The 21,639-nt window shown below is 36.9% G+C and overlaps 1 protein-coding gene across 2 annotated transcripts in view; it reads right to left on the reverse strand.

Annotated features, from left to right (window-relative positions):
• Positions 1 to 21,639, reverse strand: part of LOC119544000 (CD302 antigen) — a 187,225-nt gene that overhangs the window by 2,743 nt on the left and 162,843 nt on the right. For both annotated transcript variants that reach the window (XM_037848968.1, XM_037848967.1), the window contains 3 exons: positions 17,084 to 17,200; positions 15,340 to 15,510; positions 14,207 to 14,233 (listed from right to left, as the gene is read on the reverse strand). In XM_037848968.1, the coding sequence (XP_037704896.1) occupies positions 14,207 to 14,233; positions 15,340 to 15,510; positions 17,084 to 17,200 (315 nt within the window). The remainder of the gene's footprint in view (positions 1 to 14,206; positions 14,234 to 15,339; positions 15,511 to 17,083; positions 17,201 to 21,639) is intronic.

Here is a 21,639-nt window from a genome sequence, read left to right on the forward strand (position 1 = left end):
TTATAAATTATGGAAGGATAATTCATGGAAGAATATTGTAATTATTAATTATAGTCAGTTGTTTACACTGGGGTTCACCGTGTATTTATTATACAGTCCTTGGTTTTTTCCCTATCACCTTAAACAGAAATTCTATACCAATTAAGCATTAACTCACCATTTTCTATGCCATCCCCTCACAACTTGTTTTATAATTTCTGACTCTGAATTTCCTTATTCTAATCAGTGAGGTCATACAGTGTTCGTCCTTTTGTGTCTGGCTTACTCAACGTGGGGCCATCGAGGTTCATCCTTGTCACCATATACCAGAACTTCATTCCTTTTTTAGGGCTGATTAATACTCTGTCTATATACTACATTTTGTTTATCCATTCTTTGATTGATGGACATTTACGCTGCTTTCATCTTTTGGCAGCTGTGAATACTGCCACTGAACATGGATTTCCAGTGTCCTTGTTTTCAGAACTTTTGTATACACCTAGAAGTTGGATTTCCTAGTCATGTGGGAATTCTGTTCTTAATGTTCTAAGGAACCATCCAACCAGCTTTCATAGCGGCTGCACCATTTTACATTCCCACCAATGAACAAATGTTCCATTTTCTCCACTTCCTTTCCAACACTGGCCCTTTTCCATTTGTTTAATAGCTATTTTAGTGGAAATGAAATGGTATCTCTTGGTTTTTATTTGCATTTCCCTAATGGCTAATGCTGAGCTTCTATTGATGAGCTTTAGCCCAACTGGATGTATTAAGATTGTCTGATCAAGTCTTTCGCCCATTTTGTAATTATGAGGTTTGTCTTTTTTCTGTTTATTTGGAGGCCTACATTTTATATTGTGAATATAAAATCCTTACCAGAATTGTGGTTTTCAAATAGTTTTCTCCCATGTTCTTTCACTATGAAGTCTTTCAATGTGCAAATTTCATTTGTATCTTTTTATACTCTTGTTGTTTGTGCTTTGGGTCTAAAGATTAATAAACTGATGTCTAACACAAGGTCCGGAAGATGCTTCCATATGTTTTCTTCTTTGAGTTTTATACTTTTTCTTGTCATATTCAGGTCTTTGTTCCACTTTTATTTTTTGATATGGGGTTTGAAGGGATCCTCCTTCAAACTTGTACATATGGATATTCATTATTTCTAACAGAATTTGTTGAAGAGATTATTTCTCCCATTGAGTGGACTTGGTAACCTTGTCAAAAATTAGTTGGTCAAAGATGGGTGGGAGTTTATTTAGGAACTCGGAGTCTATTCCATTGGACCTTGTGCCCCTAGCATACTGTTTTGACTACCACAGCTTTGCAGTAAGTTGGCAAGTTTGAGTCCTCCAACTTCATTCTTTTTCAAGATGATGTGGCTATTCAAGCACCGCCTTTACCCTTCCAAATATACTTGATGGTTGATTGGCTTTTCTGTTTCTGCAATAACACTGTTGGAACTTTGATTGGGATTGTGTTGAATCTGTAAATCACCTTCCATAGAATTGGGATGTTAACAAAACTTAAGTCTTCTGAAACATGAATACAGAATGTTCTTCCACTTATTTAGGTTTTCTTTGATTTCTTTTAGTAATGCTTTGTTTTCTGTGTACCAGTCCTTTAATCTTTCCTTACATTTTCCCCTAGATATTTGATTTTTTTTAGCTACTATTATAAATGGAATTATTTTGACTGTGTTCAGATTATTAATTACTACTATAAATACTGATTTTGCATGTTGATCTTATATGCTGCAACACTGATGAATCGATTACTGCAGGAGCTTTGTTATGGATTCCTACATATAGGATAATATCATCTACAAATAAAGTTTTACCTCTCCCTTTCTATTTGGATGCCCTTTGTTTCTTTCTCTTGCCTAATTGCTCTGGCTAGACCTTCTAGTACAATGCTGAATAATAGGGTGACTATAAGCAAAGATCATTCTCTTGTTCCTCATCTTTGAGGGAAATCTTTCAGTCTTTCACAGTTGAGTATGATGTAAGTGGTGGGGTTTTCATATATACTGTTAACATGTTGGGGACGTTTCCTTCTATTCCAAACTTTCTCAGAGTTTCCAAGAAGGGATGCTGGATTTTGTGAAATGGCCTCTTCTGCAACAATTAAGATTACCATGTAGGTTTTCTCTTCATTCTGTTGATGTGCTGTATTACATTTATTCATTGTCTTATGTTGAACAACCCTTGTATACCTGTGATAAACACACATGATTGGGGTTGTTTAATCTCTTGTGTGTGCCATTGGATTAACGTTGCTAGCATTTTGTAGACGATTTTTGTATCCATACTTTTATTTTCTTGTGGTATGTTTATTTGGTTTTGGTATTAGGGTGATGTTGAACTTAGTAGTTAGGAAGTATTCCTTCCTCTTCAACTTTTTGAAGAGGTATAGCAAGTTTGGTGTTAATTCTTCTTGAAGTATTTGATAAAATTCACTTGTGAAACCATAAAAAAAAAAAAAAGAGTAATAATCCCATACCATTTCTCTCCCCTATTATGACCCACAGCATTGATGTGGTACCTTTGTTACTGCTGATGAGAAAATATTAAAATATTACTGTTAACTGTGGTCCATACTGTGTAGATGCATTTTTCCCCATATACCACTCTTATTTTTAACTCCTCTGAATAGTGACATACATTTGTTCTAGTTCATGAAAGAGCACTTTAATGTTTGTACTATTAAGCACAGTTATCATCCACCACAGGATTCACTGCTATACAATCTCAATTTATCCTCTAGCTTTCCTTCTACCAATACATTCTACTCTAAGCCAACCCTTTAAACCACATTCAGACACACAATTCAGTGCTGTTAGTTACACTTACCATATTTTGCTAACCACACCTCTCTGTTTCCAAACATATAAATTCAACCTAGTTAAAAATTACACACCCATTAAGTATCTGCTCTCCATTCTCTACCCTCATTCTAAGTCCTGGTAACCTATATTCTAGATTTTAACTCTCAATTCACTTACTATAATTAGCTCATACAATATTCATGACATCATATAATATTTGTCCTGTTGCATCTGACTTATTTCACCTAACAAAATGTCCTCAAGATTCATCTATGTTATTGCAGATTTCAGGACTTCATTACTTATTACTGTTGAACAATATTACATCATACTTATATACCACATTTTCTTTATTCACTCATCGGTTGATGGACACGTGGGTTGTCGTCATCTTTTGGCAACTATGAATAGTGCCACTATGAACATCACTAGGCACATGTTTGTTCATGTCCCTGCTTTCAGGTCTTCTGAGTGTATATACCTAGTAGTAGGATTGCTGTATCACAAAAGGCAGTTGTATAGTTAGCTTCTGAAGAATCAGGAAACTGCCTTCCAAAGTGGCTCTATGCAGCATCTACATGCCCACAAGCAGTGAAAACATGTTCCCATTTCCCCATATCCTTTCTAACACTTCTAGTTTTTAATGGCCTTTCTAGTAGATGTGAAATGATATTTCATAGTTTTGGTAAACAATTCCCTGATAGCTAGTGATGTTGATCATCTTTTTAAGTGTTTTAGCCATTTGTATTTCCTCTTTGGAAAAATATCTGTTCAAGTCTTTCCCCATTTTTTAAGTGCGTTATTTATCTTTTTATTGTTGAATTGCAGGATTTCTTAAAATACTCTCGATATGAAACCCTTATTGGATATGTAGTTTCTAAATATTGTCTCCCATTGTGCAGGCTGCCTTTTCACCTTTTTGACGAAGTTGTTTGATGCACCAAAGTATTCAATTTTCAGCAGGTACCATTTTATCTATTTTATTCTTTCATTGCTTGTGCTTTGAGTGTCAAGTCTAAGAATATCTCTGCCTACCACAAGATCTTGAAGATGGTTCCCTACATTTCCTTCTAGGCATTTTACAGTCCTGTCTCTTAATTAGGTCTGTGATCCATTTTGAGTTAATTTTTGAATAAGGTGTGAGACAGAGGTCCTATTTCATTCTTTTGAATATGGATATCCAGTTCTGCCACACTATTTGTTGAAGAGATTGTTCTGTCCCAGTTGACTGGACTTGGCCACCTTTTTGAAAATCACTTGACCATAAATGTGTGGGTTGATTTCTGAACTCTCAATTTGGTTCCTTTGAAATCAGTATGTCTGTCTTTATGACAGTACCATGCTGTTTTTACCATTGTAGTTTCAGAGTATGCTGTAAAGTCAGGCAGTGTGAGTCCTCTAATTTAATTCTTCTTTATCAAGAAGTTTTTGGCAATTTGAGGACCTTTCAGAAAAATCTGATAATTGCCTCTTTCATTTCTTCAAAGTAGGCTGTTTGAATTTTCATTGAGATTCATTGAATCTGTAAGTCATTTTGGATAGACTTAATGATATTTAGCCTTCCGATTCATGAACATGGAATGTCCTTCCATTTATTTAGGTCTTCCTTTATTTCTTAAAGCAGTGCTTTGTAAGTTTTCTGTGTACAAGTCCTTTGCAACCTTGATTAAGTTTATTCCTAGACACTTGATTCTTTCAGTGGCAATTGTAAATGGAATTTTTTTTATTTAGTCCTTAGATTTCTTATTTCTGATACACAGAAACACCACGGATTTTTGCTTGTTGAGCTTGTATCCCACCATGTTGCTGAACTCATTTATTAGTTTAGTAGCCTTCTTGTAGATTTTATGGGACTTCCTACATACAGGATCATGTCATCTGTAAAAAGTGAAAGTTTTACTTCTTACTTTCTGATTTGGGTGCCTTTTATTTCTTTTTCTTGTGTAACTGCTCTAGCTAGAACTTCTAGCACAGTGTTGACCACAGTGGGCATCCTTGTCTTGTTCCCAATCTTAAAGGGAAAGCTTTCAGTCTTTTACCATTGAGTACTAGGTTAGCTGTGGGTTTTTCATTTATGGCCTTTATCATGTTGAGGAAGTTTCCTTCTATTCCTATGTTTCACAGTTTTTATCATGAAAGGATACTGAGTTTTGTTACATCTTTTCTAGGTCAATCGAAATGATCTTGTGTTTTCTTCCCCTTCAGTTTGTTAATGTGGTATATTATATTGATTTTTGTCGGTGAACCACCCTTGGAATCAACCCAATTTGATCATGCTATAAGATGGTTTTAATGTGCTGTTGGATTTGATTTGCATGTATTTTGTTGAGAATTTTTACATCTGTATTCATTAGAGAGATTGGTCTGTAATTTATTTTTTATTGTAGTGTCTTTATCTGGCTTTGGTATTAGGGTGTGGTTTGCTTCATAGAATGAGTTAGGTAGTGTTCCCTCTTCAACTTTTTGAAAAAGTTTCAGTAGGATTGGTAATTTTTTTAGCCCCCTAGTCATTTCCTATTGGGGGAATTCCTAGGAAAGAGGGCAAGTTCAGGGGTGACCTGCTCATTCACCTTTTCAGTAAATTGGTATTAATTCTTCTTGTAATGATTGGTATAATTCACCTGTGAAACCACGTGGTCCCGGGCTTTTCTTTGTAGGGAGGTTTTTGATAAGTAATTTTATCTCTTTATTTGTGATTGCTTTGTTGAGGTCTTCTACTTATTCTGTTGATGGTATAGGTTGTTATGGTGTTCACAGGAAGTTGTCCATTTCATCTGCATTTCCAATTTTTTTTTGGCCTACAGGCATCCTATGCTTTTATCTTTTTTATTTTTGAGAGCTCTGTAGTAATGGCCCCCTCTCATTTCTGTAACTATTTCATTGATCTTCTCAAAGAGCCAACTTTTGATTTTGTTTTTTTTTTTTTTCTTCCTCAATTTCATTTATTTCTTTTGTAATCTTTGTTATTTCCTTCCTTCCTTCTTGCTTTGGGATTAGTTTGTTCTTTTACTGGTTCCTCCAGGTGAGCAGTTAGGTCTTTGATTTTAGTTCATTCTTCCTTTTTAATGTAGGCATTTAGGGCTATAAATCTCTCTGCACTGACTTCAGTGTATCCCGTAAGTTTTGATATGTTGTGTTCTCTTTTTCATTCATCTCAAGATATTTGCTGGTTTCTCTTGCAGTTTCTTCTTTGACCCACTGATAGTTTTAAGGCTGTGTTGTATGTACAACCTCCATATAATTTGTGAACTTTCCTGTGTCCACCCGTAATTGGTTTCCTGCTTCATTCTATTATAAGAGATAGTGCTTTGTATAATTTTAATAGTTTTAAATATTATTGAGACATCTTTTTTGGCCCAACACATGGTCTGTCCTGGAGAATGATCCATGGGCATTTGAGAATATATACTGGTGTTTTGTGTAGTAATGTTCTGTAAATGTCTGTTAGGTCTAGTTAATTTATTGCTTTATTCAATAAAGTTCTTTTTTCCTTACTGATTGTCTATCTTGATGTCCTATCTATTGATGAGAGTAGTGTGAAGTTTCTAACTATTATTGTAGAAACGTGTTTCTCCTTTTAGTCTTGCCAGTGTTTGCCTCATGTATTTTGGGGCACTATGGATAGGTGCATAAATATTTATATTTCTTCTTGGTGAATTGCCCCTTTCCTTAAAATATAATGTCCCTTCCTTGTCTCTTAAAACAGTTTTGTATTTCAAGTCTATTTTGTCCAATATTTGTACAGTTACCTCCGTTCTTTTTTGGTTACTATTTGTGTGAAATATCATCATCTATCCTTTCACTTTCAACCCATTCGTATCCTTGAGTCTAAGGTGAGTGTTGTAGACTGCCTATAGGTGGATCATATTTTTTTAATCCATTCTGCCCATGTGTTTTGATTGGTGTTTATTTACACTCAATGTTCTGACTGTAAAGGCAGTATTTACTCCAACCATTTTATCCTTTAAGTTTTGTATGTCATATTGTTCCGGTTTGCTAATGCTGCCGTTAAGCAAAATACCAGAAATGGATTTTATACAGGGGTTTTATTTGGTTACAAAATTAGAGTCTTAAGGCCACAAAGTGTCAAATGTAAGGGGGTACTTTCACTGAAGGATGGCCAATGGTGTCCAGAAAACCTCTGCTAGCTGGGAAGGCACGTGGCTGGTGTCTGCTCCAGAGTTCTGGTTTCAAAATGGCTTTCTCCCAGGACATTCCTCTCTAGGCTGCAGCTCCTCAAAAATGTCACTCTTGTTTGCCCTTGGGGCATCTGTCCTCTCTTAGCTTCTCCAGAGCAAAAGTCTGCTTTCAAGGGCCATTTCCAAAATGACTCTGCAGCTCTTCTCTCAGCTCCTGTACATTCTTTAAAGTGTCCCTCTTGGTTGTAGCAAGCTGGCTCCTTCTGTCAAAGTTTATATAGTGCTCTAGTAAACTAATCAAGGCCCAAGCCGAATAGTCAGGGCCACAGCTCCATGGAAATTATCCAACCAGAGTCATCACCTACAGTTGGGTGGGTCACATCTCCTTGGAAAAATCAAAGAATTATAATCTAAGCAACACTAATATGTCTGCCCACACAAGACTGCATCAAAAATTTCACCATCCCACAGTTGGATCAGAAGTGTGTGTCCCCACCCCTGTTCCTGGGGGAAGGGCTTCCTGACTCTCCAGTCAGTGCGTTTTGGGGGACATAATACATTCAAACTGGCACACGTTGTCCCTTTTTTATCCTTTCAGTTACCCTTACTGATAATCTTCCTTTCTGCTCTTTCAGTCCTCTCTCTCCTGTCTTTGCTTTTCAACCAGCAGAAATGTTTAGTATTTCTTGTAGGGAAGAACTCTTGTTAACAAACTCTCTTAGTTTCTGCTGATCTGTGAATGTTTTAAACTCTCTTGTTTATGAAGGACTTGTCAGATAAAGAATCCTTGGCTGGCAGTTTATTTCTTTAAGTACCTTATGTAAATCTTATACTGCCTTCTTCCATCCATGGTTTCTGATAAGAAATAGGCACTTAATATTATGGCAGTTCCCTTGTAAATGATGAATAGCTTTTCTCTTGCTGCTTTCAGAAGTTTCTCCCTTTCTTTGGCAGTTGACATTCTGGTTAGTGTGTCTTAGGATGTGTTCACTAGGGTTTATTCTATTTGGAGTATGCTGGGGTTCTTGGATTTGCATCTTCATGTCTTTCATAAGGGTTGTGTAATTTTCGGCCATTATTTCTTCAAATATTTTCTTCCTCATTTCCTTGCTCAACTAATTCCATTCTTCCATCTGTTCAAGTTCATATCTGGTATTTTCTAGCTCACTGATCCTTCTGCCTCTTTAAATCTGCGGTTGTGTGTCTCCAGTGTATGTTTAATTTCATCTATTGTCTTTCATTCACATAAAATCTGTTTTTCTTTGTGTAAGATTCTTCTTTATGCTCACCCAGTATCGTCTTAATATCCTTTATCTCTTTATCCATCCCACTGAATTTGTTTAGGAGATTTGTTTAAACATCTCTGTTTAGTTGTTCCAAATTCTGTTCCATCTCTGACTTTTTAATTGGTTCCTTTGGTTTGGCCATATCTTCTTGTTTCTGTCATATCTTCTTGTATCTAGTATATCTTGTGATTTTTGGCTGGTGTAAGATTATTCTGAAAATCAGTTTCCTTCTGTGATAAAGCTCTTCTTTGGCTCTTGGTTCGTATTTCCCATCCAACACAGGGCCATGGTCCCACAAAGTCATCACAGACCAGTTCTAAAGGGCCCTGGTGAGAGGATCAAGAAAGCAGCTTCCCAAGATTACACTTTCCCAGCCTTCCCAGTAGATGGCATTTTTCAGCAACTTATTCCCCATGGCCCTACAAAAGGTAGGTTGTTATTTCAGCCCTTCGTCCCCCCTACTTCTGACATGGGTGGAAATAATGGCACCATAGCACTGCCAGTCCCTGTCCAGAAAGGACCAAGGCTATGGGATCCCTAGGTCCAATTTCACCAACAGTTGGACCAGAACTGCAGAACTGCTGTAATTTCCTCTGTTCGGGGGGGGGGGGGGGTCCCTGACTCTCCCAGCCTGCATCAGGCAACCAAGCAGGATCCGGGCCAACCAGAAGTTGCTGGCCTTGGGAATTGGGGGTGTGTACTGGGAGCCATGGCTGAGGTGAGTCACTGCAGTTTCTGTCATAGTTTCTCCACCTTTAGAATCACTGCTGCCGCCGTTGCCCCAGGTTCCTGTCTGTCAGGGGCCAAGGCTGCAGGACTCTAAGGATAAATTTCACCATCCCACAGTTGGATCAGAAGTGTGCTGTGTCCCCCTGTTCCTGGGGGAAGGGCTTCCTGACTCTCCCAGTCTGCAGCACCTAACCAGGTAGGATCCAAGCTGACCAGAAGCTGCTAGTTTCAAAGGTTAGAGATAGGCACCCGGAGTCATGGCTGAATTGAGTTGCTCACAACAGTTTCTCCATTTCTCCTTCCAGCTCTTCCTTGTATGTTGCAATGGTCCTTCCCTGGTCTCTCAAGCCCCAAAACAGCTGCTGTGAACAGTTTCTGCCTGGTATGTTTTTGGTGGAGGAGTGGGTTCTGCCTCTCCTTGTTCAGAGATCTTCCTGATTTGAGATCTTTTTTAATGACAGCAATTAGAACTATAAAATCCTCTCAGTCACTGCCTTTGCTGTGTTCTCTAAGTTTAGGTATGTTGTGTGTTCATTTCCATTCAACTCAAGGTATTTCCTAATTTAACTTATGATGTCTTCTTGGACCCACTGGTTATTTCATAGTGCCTTTTTAAATTTCCACATATTGGTGAATTTTCCAGTTTCTTCCACTTACTGAATTCTAGCCTCATTCCATTGTTGTTGGACAAAATACACTGTATGATTTTAATACTTTTGAATTTATTTAGACTTGCTTTGTGGCCTATCATATGGTCTATCCTGGAGAATGATCCATATGCACTAGACAAGAATGTTGATTCTGCTGATGTTGGGTAAAGTCTTCTCTATTTGGTCTACTTGGTTTATACTGTCACTCAGATCATCTATTTACTTACTGATCTTCTGTGTAGATAATCTGTCCATTATCAAAAGTGACGTATTGAAACTTATTAGTGTAGAACTGGGTATTTCTCCCTTCAGATCTCTATTTTTAATATATATTTTGGGGCTTTGCTTTTATGTGCATATATATTTGTATTTATGTCTTGTTGAATAAACCCCTTTATTAGTATATTATGACCAACTTTGTCCCTTTTATCAGTTTTTGGCTCTGAGTATTTTTTCTGATATTAGTATAGCTACCTTGGTTACTTTCTTCATCCTTTCACTTCTCAATTTTCTTGTGTTGAAAATATAGTGCGAGTCTTTCGTGAAAAGCATATAGGTGGGTCATGCATTTTATACATTCTGCCAATCTCTGCCTTTTGACTGAAGAGTTTCATCCATTTACACATTTAAAGTAACTATTGATAATGAGGACTTTATTCTGCCATGTTGCTATTTAGTCTGTAATTTTTATACCTTTTTTTGACCCACAGTTCTTCCATTACTGCCTACTTTCATATTTATTTAATTCTTTGTCCTGTATCATTTTTAGTCCCTTCAAATTTCTTTCTGTATATATAGTTCCATATATGCTTCTCTGTGGTTACCCTGAAGCTTTAACATCACATCCTAAATCTTTAACAATCTTGTTTGATTTGATCCCAACTTAACTTCTATAATATACACGTACACTGTTCCTCTACCCTTTCCCTCCACTTTTTTGCTGTACTTGTTACAAATTATGTCTTTATACATTGTACATCCTAAACTATATTTTTGTCATTACTTTTTATGCATTTGCACCTTAGAACATGTAACAAATAAAAACTGGAATTATATAACAAAACATACAACAGTACTGGCATTTATAATTACCCATATGATTATGTTTACAGGACGTCTTTGTTTTTTTCCACATCAACCCACTGTCCTTTCCTTCCCATCTGAAGGACTCCCTTTTGCATTGTTTTTAGGGAAGATCCAGTGGTACCAAGCTTACTCAGCTTCCTTTTTTTTTTCAGAATACTTTCATTTCTTCCCTCATTTTTCAAAGATGGTCTCACCATATGTAATTTTCTTTCAGCACAAAATAATTTGTTCCTTTTTCCTCTTGCCTGTATGGTTTCTGATCTGAAATCTGCAGTTAATCTTTTTGGACTCCCTTGCAACACGAGCACTGTCTTTTTCCTTCACATTTGGAAACCGTCTAGACATCGTTTTCTCTTAATTTATCTATTTGGAGTTTGCTAGGCTTCTTGATGCTTTCTGAAGTTTTCTGCCAGTATTTCTTTGAAGGTCCCTGTCCCCTTCTCCCATTGGACTCCCATAATGCTAACACTGTTACGCTTGATGGTATCCCAGGGGGTTTCTTAGGCCTTGTTTTTATTGTTCTTTAATCTTTTTCTCTCTCCTGCCTGAACTTTAGTCTTGTCTCTGAGATCACTGATAACTTTCTTCTGCCAGCTCCAATCTTCTGTTGAAATCCCCCAGTCACTTTCCTCAGTTTATGTGGTGTTCAGCTCCAGTAATTGTTTGTTTCCTTTTTAAAATTTCTCTTTTGATTGAGAGTCTTACATTGTTTGTTCTTTCTTTTCTCAATATTCTGTAGTTCTTTCTCCCTGTTTCCCTTTATCTCCTTAAGCACATTAAGGCTCATTTTTTAAAAGTCTTTGTCGGGTATGTCCACAGGCATACCCGACAAAGAGGGTATGTCCTCTTCCTTGGTGGTTTCTGGATTTTTGTCTTCTTCCTTTCTTGCATTCTGCACAACATATTTTAACATGTTAATTCCAGACTTTAGTCCCTGAGCTGTCATTTCTTAAGTTTCTATCCATTTATATGACAGAGTTCCTTGAATGCCAGGAGCTAACAAAAACAGAGGAACCAAGGCAAAAATGCACCTTTCAGAGTCTTTGCAAAGTGGCTATGCTTTGGATGGCTGTCTCCTTCAGAGTTAGGTCTCTTATCAAGATCAGCCTGAGGCAAATGTGAAGTGCAGCATCCCTCTGTCTTTTCAGAGCCTGTGTTTTACCCTGGTGTTGTTACTAGCTCCCTGTTTCCAGGAATTTGAATGCCCCTTCTACTCTATTGTATGACTCAAAGATGGTAGTCCTCTGCCCAGGCTGCTTTGCCTTCCTTCTTACACTACCTTCAGCTGTCTGCACCTGCTTCTGTCTGAAGGACAAGTTATGCATGGATGAGCCTGAGACAGGTTTCCTGTTTCAGTCTTTGAGGCTACCCTGATAGACTGGCACAGACATAAAAGGATCCCAGTACATGGTGTATACTTAAGCCTTATTAAAACTCCTAGGTTTTAACCCCTTTTTAATGTTAAGAAACTGAGGCCTAGGGTTTAAATGCCCAATTTCATCAAATAAGTGGCAGGGCAAAAATTCAAACCATCATTTTGGTTTATGCTGATCCATTCCGTTAGACAGCCTTTTTTCTTTCCTGTCTAATGCATACCTGTACTTCAAGACTTAACTCATGCATTCATCTCTAGAAGTCTTTGCAGAACCCAGTTTGCGCTAATTTACCCTTTCCACTGTACTGTCCACACCATATGCATCCTAGTACAACAGCCTTCCTGATGGTCTGATTCTCTTGACAGCATCCCCCGCCAAGCGATCAGTTCTACAATTACAAGACAGGGAACTTGAGTACTGTTTCATTGCTGCTTCAAGTTCTACCATTACTCCTTAAAGTCAGAGACTAAACCTTATCATTTTTGTATGACAGCCTTTCAGACTTCCTTCACTTCCTTCAAATCTTTGTTATTTTGAAACAAATCATCTTTTTGATCATCCCTCACCAAATCATTATTCATCAGAGAAATGAAAATCAAAACCACAAGATTAACTGATTGACTAAAATTAAAAGATTGTCAATAACATCATGGGGAATGTGGAGCAAATGGAACTTGTATACATTGTTAATGGGAATGTAACATGGTTCAACAACTTTGTAAAACTATCTGGTAGTTTCTCATGAACTTAAACATACAGCTTACTTTTTGACCCAACAATTCCACTCTTTGGGATATGCCCTAGAAAGAACATAGGTGCAAAAGGAAGGCTTGTATAAGAATATTCACAGGCAGCTCTATTGAGATTAGTCCTAAACTGCAAACAGTCCAAATATCCATCAAGAATGGAACTGAAAAATAAACTGTAGTATATTTATAAAATAAGATACTTTGTAGCAACAAAAAAGTGCCCTGACAGCACCATGGATGAAGCTAAAATATTGAGTGAAAGAAGCCAGATATTAAAAAATATATATTGTAGGATTATATTTATGTGAAGTTCAAAAACTGGCAACCTTAATTTATAGTGAGAAATTAGACTAGTGGTTATCTCTTAGATGAGTGGTAGAGAGGTAGACATTTATTGGGAAGAGGCATGAGGGAACTTTCTGGGATGGTGAGAACTGTTCTGGATCTTGATCTGAGTGTTAGTTACATAGAAATACAAAAAGAAATTCATCAAGTTTTTTGCATTTTACTGTTAAATTATACCTCAGAAATAATGTGGATAAAATACTATTCTATCCAATTGGCAAAAATCCAAAAGTTTCAAAACGGACACTGCTGTTGCTCCCTGGAATGCCAGGTGATACAACTCCAGAACAATGTCTGTATCAAAATTATAAATTCATTTTAGATCTAGCAATTAAATTTCATTGAATACATTTACATGTATTAATGCAAAGTGATACACTGCAGCGCTGTTTATAATAGCAAATATATGGGAAAAAAAAACAAAAGAGCCTAGAGCTGATTAAATAACTATACACATATAATAGAATATAGTTGTATAAAAGAAGGAAGATTAATAGGTCAGGATATAGAGAAATCTCTAGAATATATTGTTAATGAACTAAAGTAGCAAAAGAAGACATACCTGAATTTGCTTATGTTAGCAAATGGTAAATACTAAAAGGTTAAACAACAGATTAAAATGCTGCCCAGTAAGGGGAAAAGTACAATAAGGTGGATGCCAAGCAGGATGTGGGAGAGACTTTTTAGTTGTTTGTCTAATAGAGTTATGATTTTGAAACGTAAATAAATTCTTTTGTTCCTTTTAAAAATGCATTTAGTAAGCTCTTAGAAGGACAGATGCCAAGATGCAACTTTTTTTTTTAACATAAGATGCAAAGTCATTTCCAGCAAATACATAATATAAGTCAATGGGAAAATATGACCTGGTTTAAAAAAAAAAATTTATATATAATTTATAGTATCACATTTAAAATATCAAGTCTTATTACTAGGCTGATAGACCCTTCTGTATTCTTATAAAAGTTATCCTTTATGTTATATAGTAAATTTTAAAAGATATCATAAACTTTGAAGGGAAATTTTAAGTAAAGACCATTACTTACCTGATAAATATTTCTTTTGATATGGAACTAAAATACAAAAGAAAGTAAAAATGAAAATTTTGGCACACTTTATTACTAAGATTGATTTTAAACACTTTCAAATTAGTTAACAAAAAAAGATGTAGAGGCCTGACAATGCATTAGCTTAACTGGTAGAAAAAGAATAAGGAAACTGAAGAAAAAGACTCAGATGAGGTGAGGACTCTAGCTGGAGAGTCAGCAAAAAAACAGTAAAAATAAGGAGTACAACTGTGATATTTTGAAGTTACAATTTAATTTTAAAATTGGTTTATAGAACAGTGTCGTGAAATGAAGAACATGAAAATCAAATATTGGAAGTCTAATGCTACTGCCATAAAACTACAACAAACATTTATATAATCACTATGAAACTTGACTGTAAAAAACCCTACTATGATAGAAGAGGGAGGCTGAGGGCTGTGTGTAAAGAAAGGAAATAAACTCAGCATGATGTATTCTGAATTAAAGTTGAAGTAGAAGAGGGCAATGCTGAGGGTACAAAGTGGGAAACAGTGTTTCAAGCATCCCAAATCAGTTTGAAATTTGAAGTTACTTTCATGAGAAAACATTTACTTTCCTATATTTAGAGCAAGCTTTGTCCAGTGTTTAACAATAACATAAGTATTTTGTGTGCCAGAATAATTTTTTTCATTAAAAAGCATTCTAAGAAAACATAGATTTTAATATGGAATAAATTATAAACCAAGTTGTATTTTTTTTCTTTATTTGCTTAAACAAATATTGTACAGAATCTAATTCCTTGTCAAGTTAGCTGATCATCAGAATTCTGGACTCAGGCATGATTATTTACCACTTACACTTCCTCAAATCACATGCAAAGGGGTATGGTAATTCCTTTAAACAACAAAAAAACTTTTGACCTCTTGCAAATAAGTAGATGGAATAAAATTATGCCTATTTCACATGATATCGCCCTACCTCTGAAATGTAAGAGAAGTATATATTTGACTGCAAATATACTTTGGGAACACACCATTCTAAAATACTCTGAAATCATATTTAAGGAGGCACACTGATCTCAAAATTAACCTTCAAACACAGCCCTTCTTTCTCCAACATTAGAATTGGAAAAGGCCTTTGGTCATACTTACTGACTGCTTTACAAAGGGTTCCTTCCACAGAAGAAAGTTCACAGTTTCCTTTTTTCCATTCACCTGTCTTCATTTGCAGAAAAGCACAGGTGTCGACTAGAGTCTCACCATCTTGGTCTGTCCACTTAACAAATGTCATATTTGATTTATCAAACCACTTGAAACTCTCATCTGTCAGTTAAGGAATATTTTTGACATTATGACAATAAAAATGATGTTAAAAGAAAGTCAAATAGTACACCAATGTTCATAGTACCACTATTCACAATAACCAAAAGGTGGAAACACCCCCAAATGTCCATCAACAGATGAATGGATAAACAAAATGTAGTATATATACATAAAATGGAAAATTAGCCTTAAAAAGGAAGTTCTGATACATGTCACCCCGTGGACAAACACTGAAAACATGTTGAGTGACATAAGTCAAATACAAAGGGACAGATGCTGTATGATCCCACTTACATGAAATAGCTAAAATATGTAAACTCAGAGACACAAAGTACAGGTTACCAGGGATGGGGAAATGGGGAGTCAGTCAATGCATAATGGGTGTATGGTTTCTGTGGGGTGATGGGAAAGTTCTGGTAACAGATGGTGGTGAGGGTAGCACAACACTGAATGTGAGTGATCCCACTGAGTGGTATGCTTCGGAGTGGTTGAGGTGGCAAAGTTCATGTAATAATGTTTACACAAAAAAAGAGCAGCTAAACAGACAATGACAAAATACATGATCCTGGACGGGATGTAATAATGGAGGATAAAAAGCTCAAAAGGACTTGTTGGGGCCATATGAAAAAATTGGAATATAGACTGTAAGCTTTATAGCAATGTTAAATTTTTTAAATTTAACTACTTAATTAAGATGGTTACATAAGTGAATAAATATCTCTGTTCTTAGGAAACATCCATGGAAGTATGTGTTGAAGGTGCACAATGTGTACAACCTACTCTCAAAGGTTCAGAAAGCATATAAAAGAAAGAAAGGGCTAGTGTGGCAAAATATTAAAATTGTTGGATCTGGGGATCTTGGGGAGGGGAGGAGGTTATGATGGAGTTCTCCGTATGAGTTTTGTATTATTTTTGCAACTCTCTTGTAAGTTTGAACTTATTGCAAGATAGAGTTTAAAGGAAAAAAAAAGCCAAAGAAAGGGTTAAAGTAGGAAGTTACCATGGTTGTAGGATTTAAATTAGGAGGAATTTATCCTGTGTACAGGTAAATCATCAATTTATTAAAGAACATTCTGAAGATCCTATTTTTGTAAAGAGTATGTATACATCTTGTATTTTCCTGAAAAACGAGAAAAATAAACTATGGTAATCTCATTTTATTTCATTTTGAAAATCTTTATATATATATATATATACTCTTTACATATGTATTTTTCTATGTTAATAATTAAAATATCTACATAATAAAACCTTGATAGGTCAGTCTATCCTCATCCTATTAATTTCTGACACTAATACTAATTTTTGTGATCATACAATATTAGAAAAATATTGAGCCTGGAACTAGATTTTAATCCAGACAAGAATCAACTGCGGCTCCTATATGAAAGGCATTGAGATACTCAGGGAAATGATGTGTCATGAGTCTTGGATGCATTATGAGAGTACATACCTGGAAGCCACAGGGAATGTCAACTTTAAAGAATTGAGAAATCTAAAAAACAAGCCATCAGTTTTACTAACATTAAGGGGAGGAAAATAAGTGGTATCCCACAAGGTAAATATCACTTACCATCTGTGTCATAAAACATGCCTAGTAGGATATCATCTGGGCCTTTCCATTGCTTTTTCAAAGTATTGAGTATGAAAGTATTTTCTTCTTCATTATGTATGCTTATCATGTCTGCCCCTAAAAGCATTTTGGGGAGAAAAAAAGTCACCATGTTCCAGAGTCTATGAAAAACCACATTAGGTATATAAATATTATGTATTATTGTAAGATATATTGCACTTTTACATCTTTTAAAAGAAACCTTTTAAAAATCCATAAATGTAACTAATGATGAAAGAAAACACTTATAAGGTCAAATATCTCATGCAAAATACCTTACTGTTAAAGAGGAAAGGCACAAAGTAGGCAGAACAGAGCTCTCAAAAATAAAAAGGCAAACATCCCAATAGGAAAAAAAAAATTTGAACTAAAAAAATGTTAAAAAGGCAATTCACTTTCACAAAAGGAAATATGATGCAAAGCATATGTGAAAAATGCATCCTTACTAGTAAAGAAATGAAAATTAAGGAAACATACAGATTAACAGTCCTGGCTTTAGGTGTAGGAAAACAGGAACTTTTAAGCAACTAGTTGGAATAAAATTAGTGTGAGCCTTTTGGAGAGAATTTTTCAAGATGTATCAAAGCCCTAAAAAAAGTACATACTCTTGACTCAGCAATACTTAGCAATTTATCCCAAACCATTGGCTGCATGCTCAAACAAGAAGGCACAATTTTTAATATTAATCACTTGTTTATGACACTGAAAGGTTGGAAGCAATCTAACTACCCAATATTAGAAGACTAAATCAATTGTTAGAAAGTATGCATTCAATGATTACTGCCATGTAAAAGACATTTTTAAGAGAAAGTTCAAAGTATGTAATAATTTGCCTAGCATGATACCATTTAAAAAAGTTATTGGGAGAGGCGTGGCAAGATGGCAGACTGGTGAGCTGTATGTTTTAGTTACTCCTCCAGGAAAGTAGGTAGAAAGCCAGGAACTGCGTGGACTGGACACTACAGAGCAATCTGACTTTGGGCATACTTCATACAACACTCATGAAAACGTGGAACTGCTGAGATCAGCGAAATCTGTAAGTTTTTGCGGCCAGGGGACCCGCGCCCCTCCCTGCCAGGCTCAGTCCCGTGGGAGGAGGGGCTGTCAGCTCCGGGAAGGAGAAGGGAGAACTGCAGTGGCAGCCCTTATCGGAAACTCATTCTACTGATCCAGACTCCAACCATAGATAGACTGAGACCAGACACCAGAGAATCTGAGAGCAGCCAGCCCAGCAGAGAGGAGACAGGCATAGAAAAAAAACAACACGAAAAACTCCAAAATAAAAGCGGAGGATTTTTGGAGTTCAGGTGAACATAGAAAGGGGAAGGGCAGAGCTCAGGCCCTGAGGCGCATATGCAAATCCCGAAGAAAAGCTGATCTCTCTGCCCTGTGGACCTTTCCTTAATGGCCCTGGTTGCTTTGTCTCTTAGCATTTCAATAACCCATTAGATCTCTGAGGAGGGCCCTTTTTTTTTTTTTTTAATCCTTTTTTCTTTTTCTAAAACAATTACTCTAAGAAACCCAATACAGAAAGCTTCAAAGACTTGCAATTTGCGCAGGTCAAGTCAAGAGCAGAACTAAGAGAGCTCTGAGACAAAACGCAATAATCCAGTGGCTGAGAAAATTCACTAAACACCACAACTTCCCAAGAAAAGGGGGGTGTCCGCTCACAGCCATCATCCTGGTGGACAGGAAACACTCCTGCCCGTCGCCAGCCCTATAGCCCAGAGCTGCCCCACACAACCCAGTGTGACGGAAGTGCTTCAAATAACAGGCACACACCACAAAACTGGGTGTGGACATTAGCCTTCCCTGCAACCTCAGCTGACTGTCCCAGAGTTGGGAAGGTGGAGCAGTGTGAATTAACAAAGCCCCATTCAGCCATCATTTCAGCAGACTGGGAGCCTCCCTACACAACCCAGCAGCCCAGAACTGCCCTGGGGGGACGGCACTCACCTGTGACATAGCACAGTCATCCCTCAACAGAGGACCCAGGGTGCACAGCCTGGAAGAGGGGCCCACTTGCAAGTCTCAGGAGCCATACGCCAATACCAAGGACTTGTAGGTCAGTGGCAGAGGCAAACTGTGGCAGGACTGAACTGAAGGATTAGACTATTGCAGCAGCTTTAAAACTCTAGGATCACCAGGGAGATTTGATTGTTAGGGCCACCCCCTCTCCCTGACTGCCCAGAAACACACCCCATATACAGGGCAGGCAACACCAACTACACACGCAAGCTTGGTACACCAATTGGACCCCACAAGACTCACTCCCTTACTCACCAAAAAGGCTAAGCAGGGGAGAACTGGCTTGTGGAGAACAGGTGGCTCGTGGACGCCACCTGCTGGTTAGTTAGAGAAAGTGTACTCCACAAAGCTGTAGATCTGATAAATTAGAGATAAGGACTTCAATTGGTCTACAAATCCTAAAAGAACCCCATCAAGTTCAGCAAATGCCACGAGGCCAAAAACAACAGAAAATTATAAAGCATATGAAAAAACCAGATGATATGGATAACCCAAGCCCAAGCACCCAAAGCAAAAGATCAGAAGACACACAGCACCTAGAGCAGCTACTCAAAGAACTAAAGATGAACAATGAGACCATAGTACGGGATACAAAGGAAATCAAGAAGACCCTAGAAGAGCATAAAGAAGACATTGCAAAACTAAATAAAAAAATGGATGATCTTATGGAAATTAAAGAAACTGTTGACCAAATTAAAAAGATTCTGGACACTCATAGTACAAGACTAGAGGAAGCTGAACAACGAATCAGTGACCTGGAAGATGACAGAATGGAAAATGAAAGCATAAAAGAATGGGGAAAAAAATTGAAAAAATCGAAATGGACCTCAGGGATATGATAGATCATATGAAACGTCCGAATATAAGACTCATTGGTGCCCCGAAGGGGAAGAAAAGGGTAAAGGTCTAGGAAGAGTATTCAAAGAAATTGTTGGGGAAAACTTCTCAAATCTTCTAAACAACATAAATACACAAATCATAAATGCTCAGCGAACTCCAAATAGAATAAATCCAAATAAACCCACTCTGAGACATATACTGATCACACTGTCAAACACAGAAGAGAAGGAGCAAGTTCTGAAAGCAGCAAGAGAAAAGCAATTCACCACATACAAAGGAAACAGCGTAGGACTAAGTAGTGACTACTCAGCAGCCACCATGGAGGCGAAAAGGCAGTGGCATGATATATTTAAAATTCTGAGTGAGAAAAATTTCCAGCCAAGAATACTTTATCCAGCAAAGCCCTCCTTCATATTTGAGGGGGAGCTTAACTTTTTCACAGACAAACAAATGCTGAGAGAATTTGCTAACAAGAGACCTGCCCTACTGGAGATACTAAAGGGAGTGTTACAGACAGAGAAACAAAGAAAGGACAGAGAGACCTGGAGAAAGGTTCAGTACTAAAGAGATTCGGTATGGGTACAATAAAGGATATTAATAGACAGAGGGGAAAAATATGACAAACATAAACCAAAGGATAAGATGGCTGATTCAAGAAATGCCTTCACAGTTATAACGTTGAATGTAAATGGATTAAACTCCCCAATTAAAAGATATAGATTCGCAGAATGGATCAAAAAAAATGAACCATCAATATGTTGCATACAAGAGACTCATCTTAGACACAGGGACACAAAGAAACTGAAAGTGAAAGGATGGAAAAAAATATTTCATGCAAGCTACAGCCAAAAGAAAGCAGGTGTAGCAATATTAATCTCAGATAAAATACACTTTAAATGCAGGGATGTTTTGAGAGACAAAGAAGGCCACTATGTACTAATAAAAGGGGCAATTCAACAAGAAATAACAATCATAATTGTCTATGCACCCAATCAAGGTGCCACAAAATACATGAGAGAAACACTGGCAAAACTAAAGGAAGCAATTGATGTTTCCACAATAATTGTGGGAGACTTCAACACATCACTCTCTCCTATAGATAGATCAACCAGACAGAAGACCAATAAGGAAATTGAAAACCTAAACAATCTGATAAATGAATTAGATTTAACAGACATATACAGGACATTACATCCCAAATCACCAGGATACACATACTTTTCTAGTTCTCACGGAACTTTCTCCAGAATAGATCATATGCTCGGACATAAAACAAGCCTCAATAAATTTAAAAAGATTGAAATTATTCAAAGCACATTCTCTGACCACAATGGAATACAATTAGAAGTCAATAACCATCAGAGACTTAGAAAATTCACAAATACCTGGAGGTTAAACAACACACTCCTAAACAATCAGTGGGTTCAAGAAGAAATAGCAAGAGAAATTGCTAAATATATAGAGACGAATGAAAATGAGAACACAACATACCAAAACCTATGGGATGCAGCAAAAGCAGTGCTAAGGGGGAAATTTATAGCACTAAACGCATATATTAAAAAGGAAGAAAGAGCCAAAATCAAAGAACTAATGGATCAACTGAAGAAGCTAGAAAATGAACAGCAAACCAATCCTAAACCAAGTACAAG

Source organism: Choloepus didactylus, chromosome 9 (assembly GCF_015220235.1).
Source record: "Choloepus didactylus isolate mChoDid1 chromosome 9, mChoDid1.pri, whole genome shotgun sequence".
NCBI classification, from domain to species: Eukaryota; Metazoa; Chordata; class Mammalia; order Pilosa; family Megalonychidae; genus Choloepus; species Choloepus didactylus.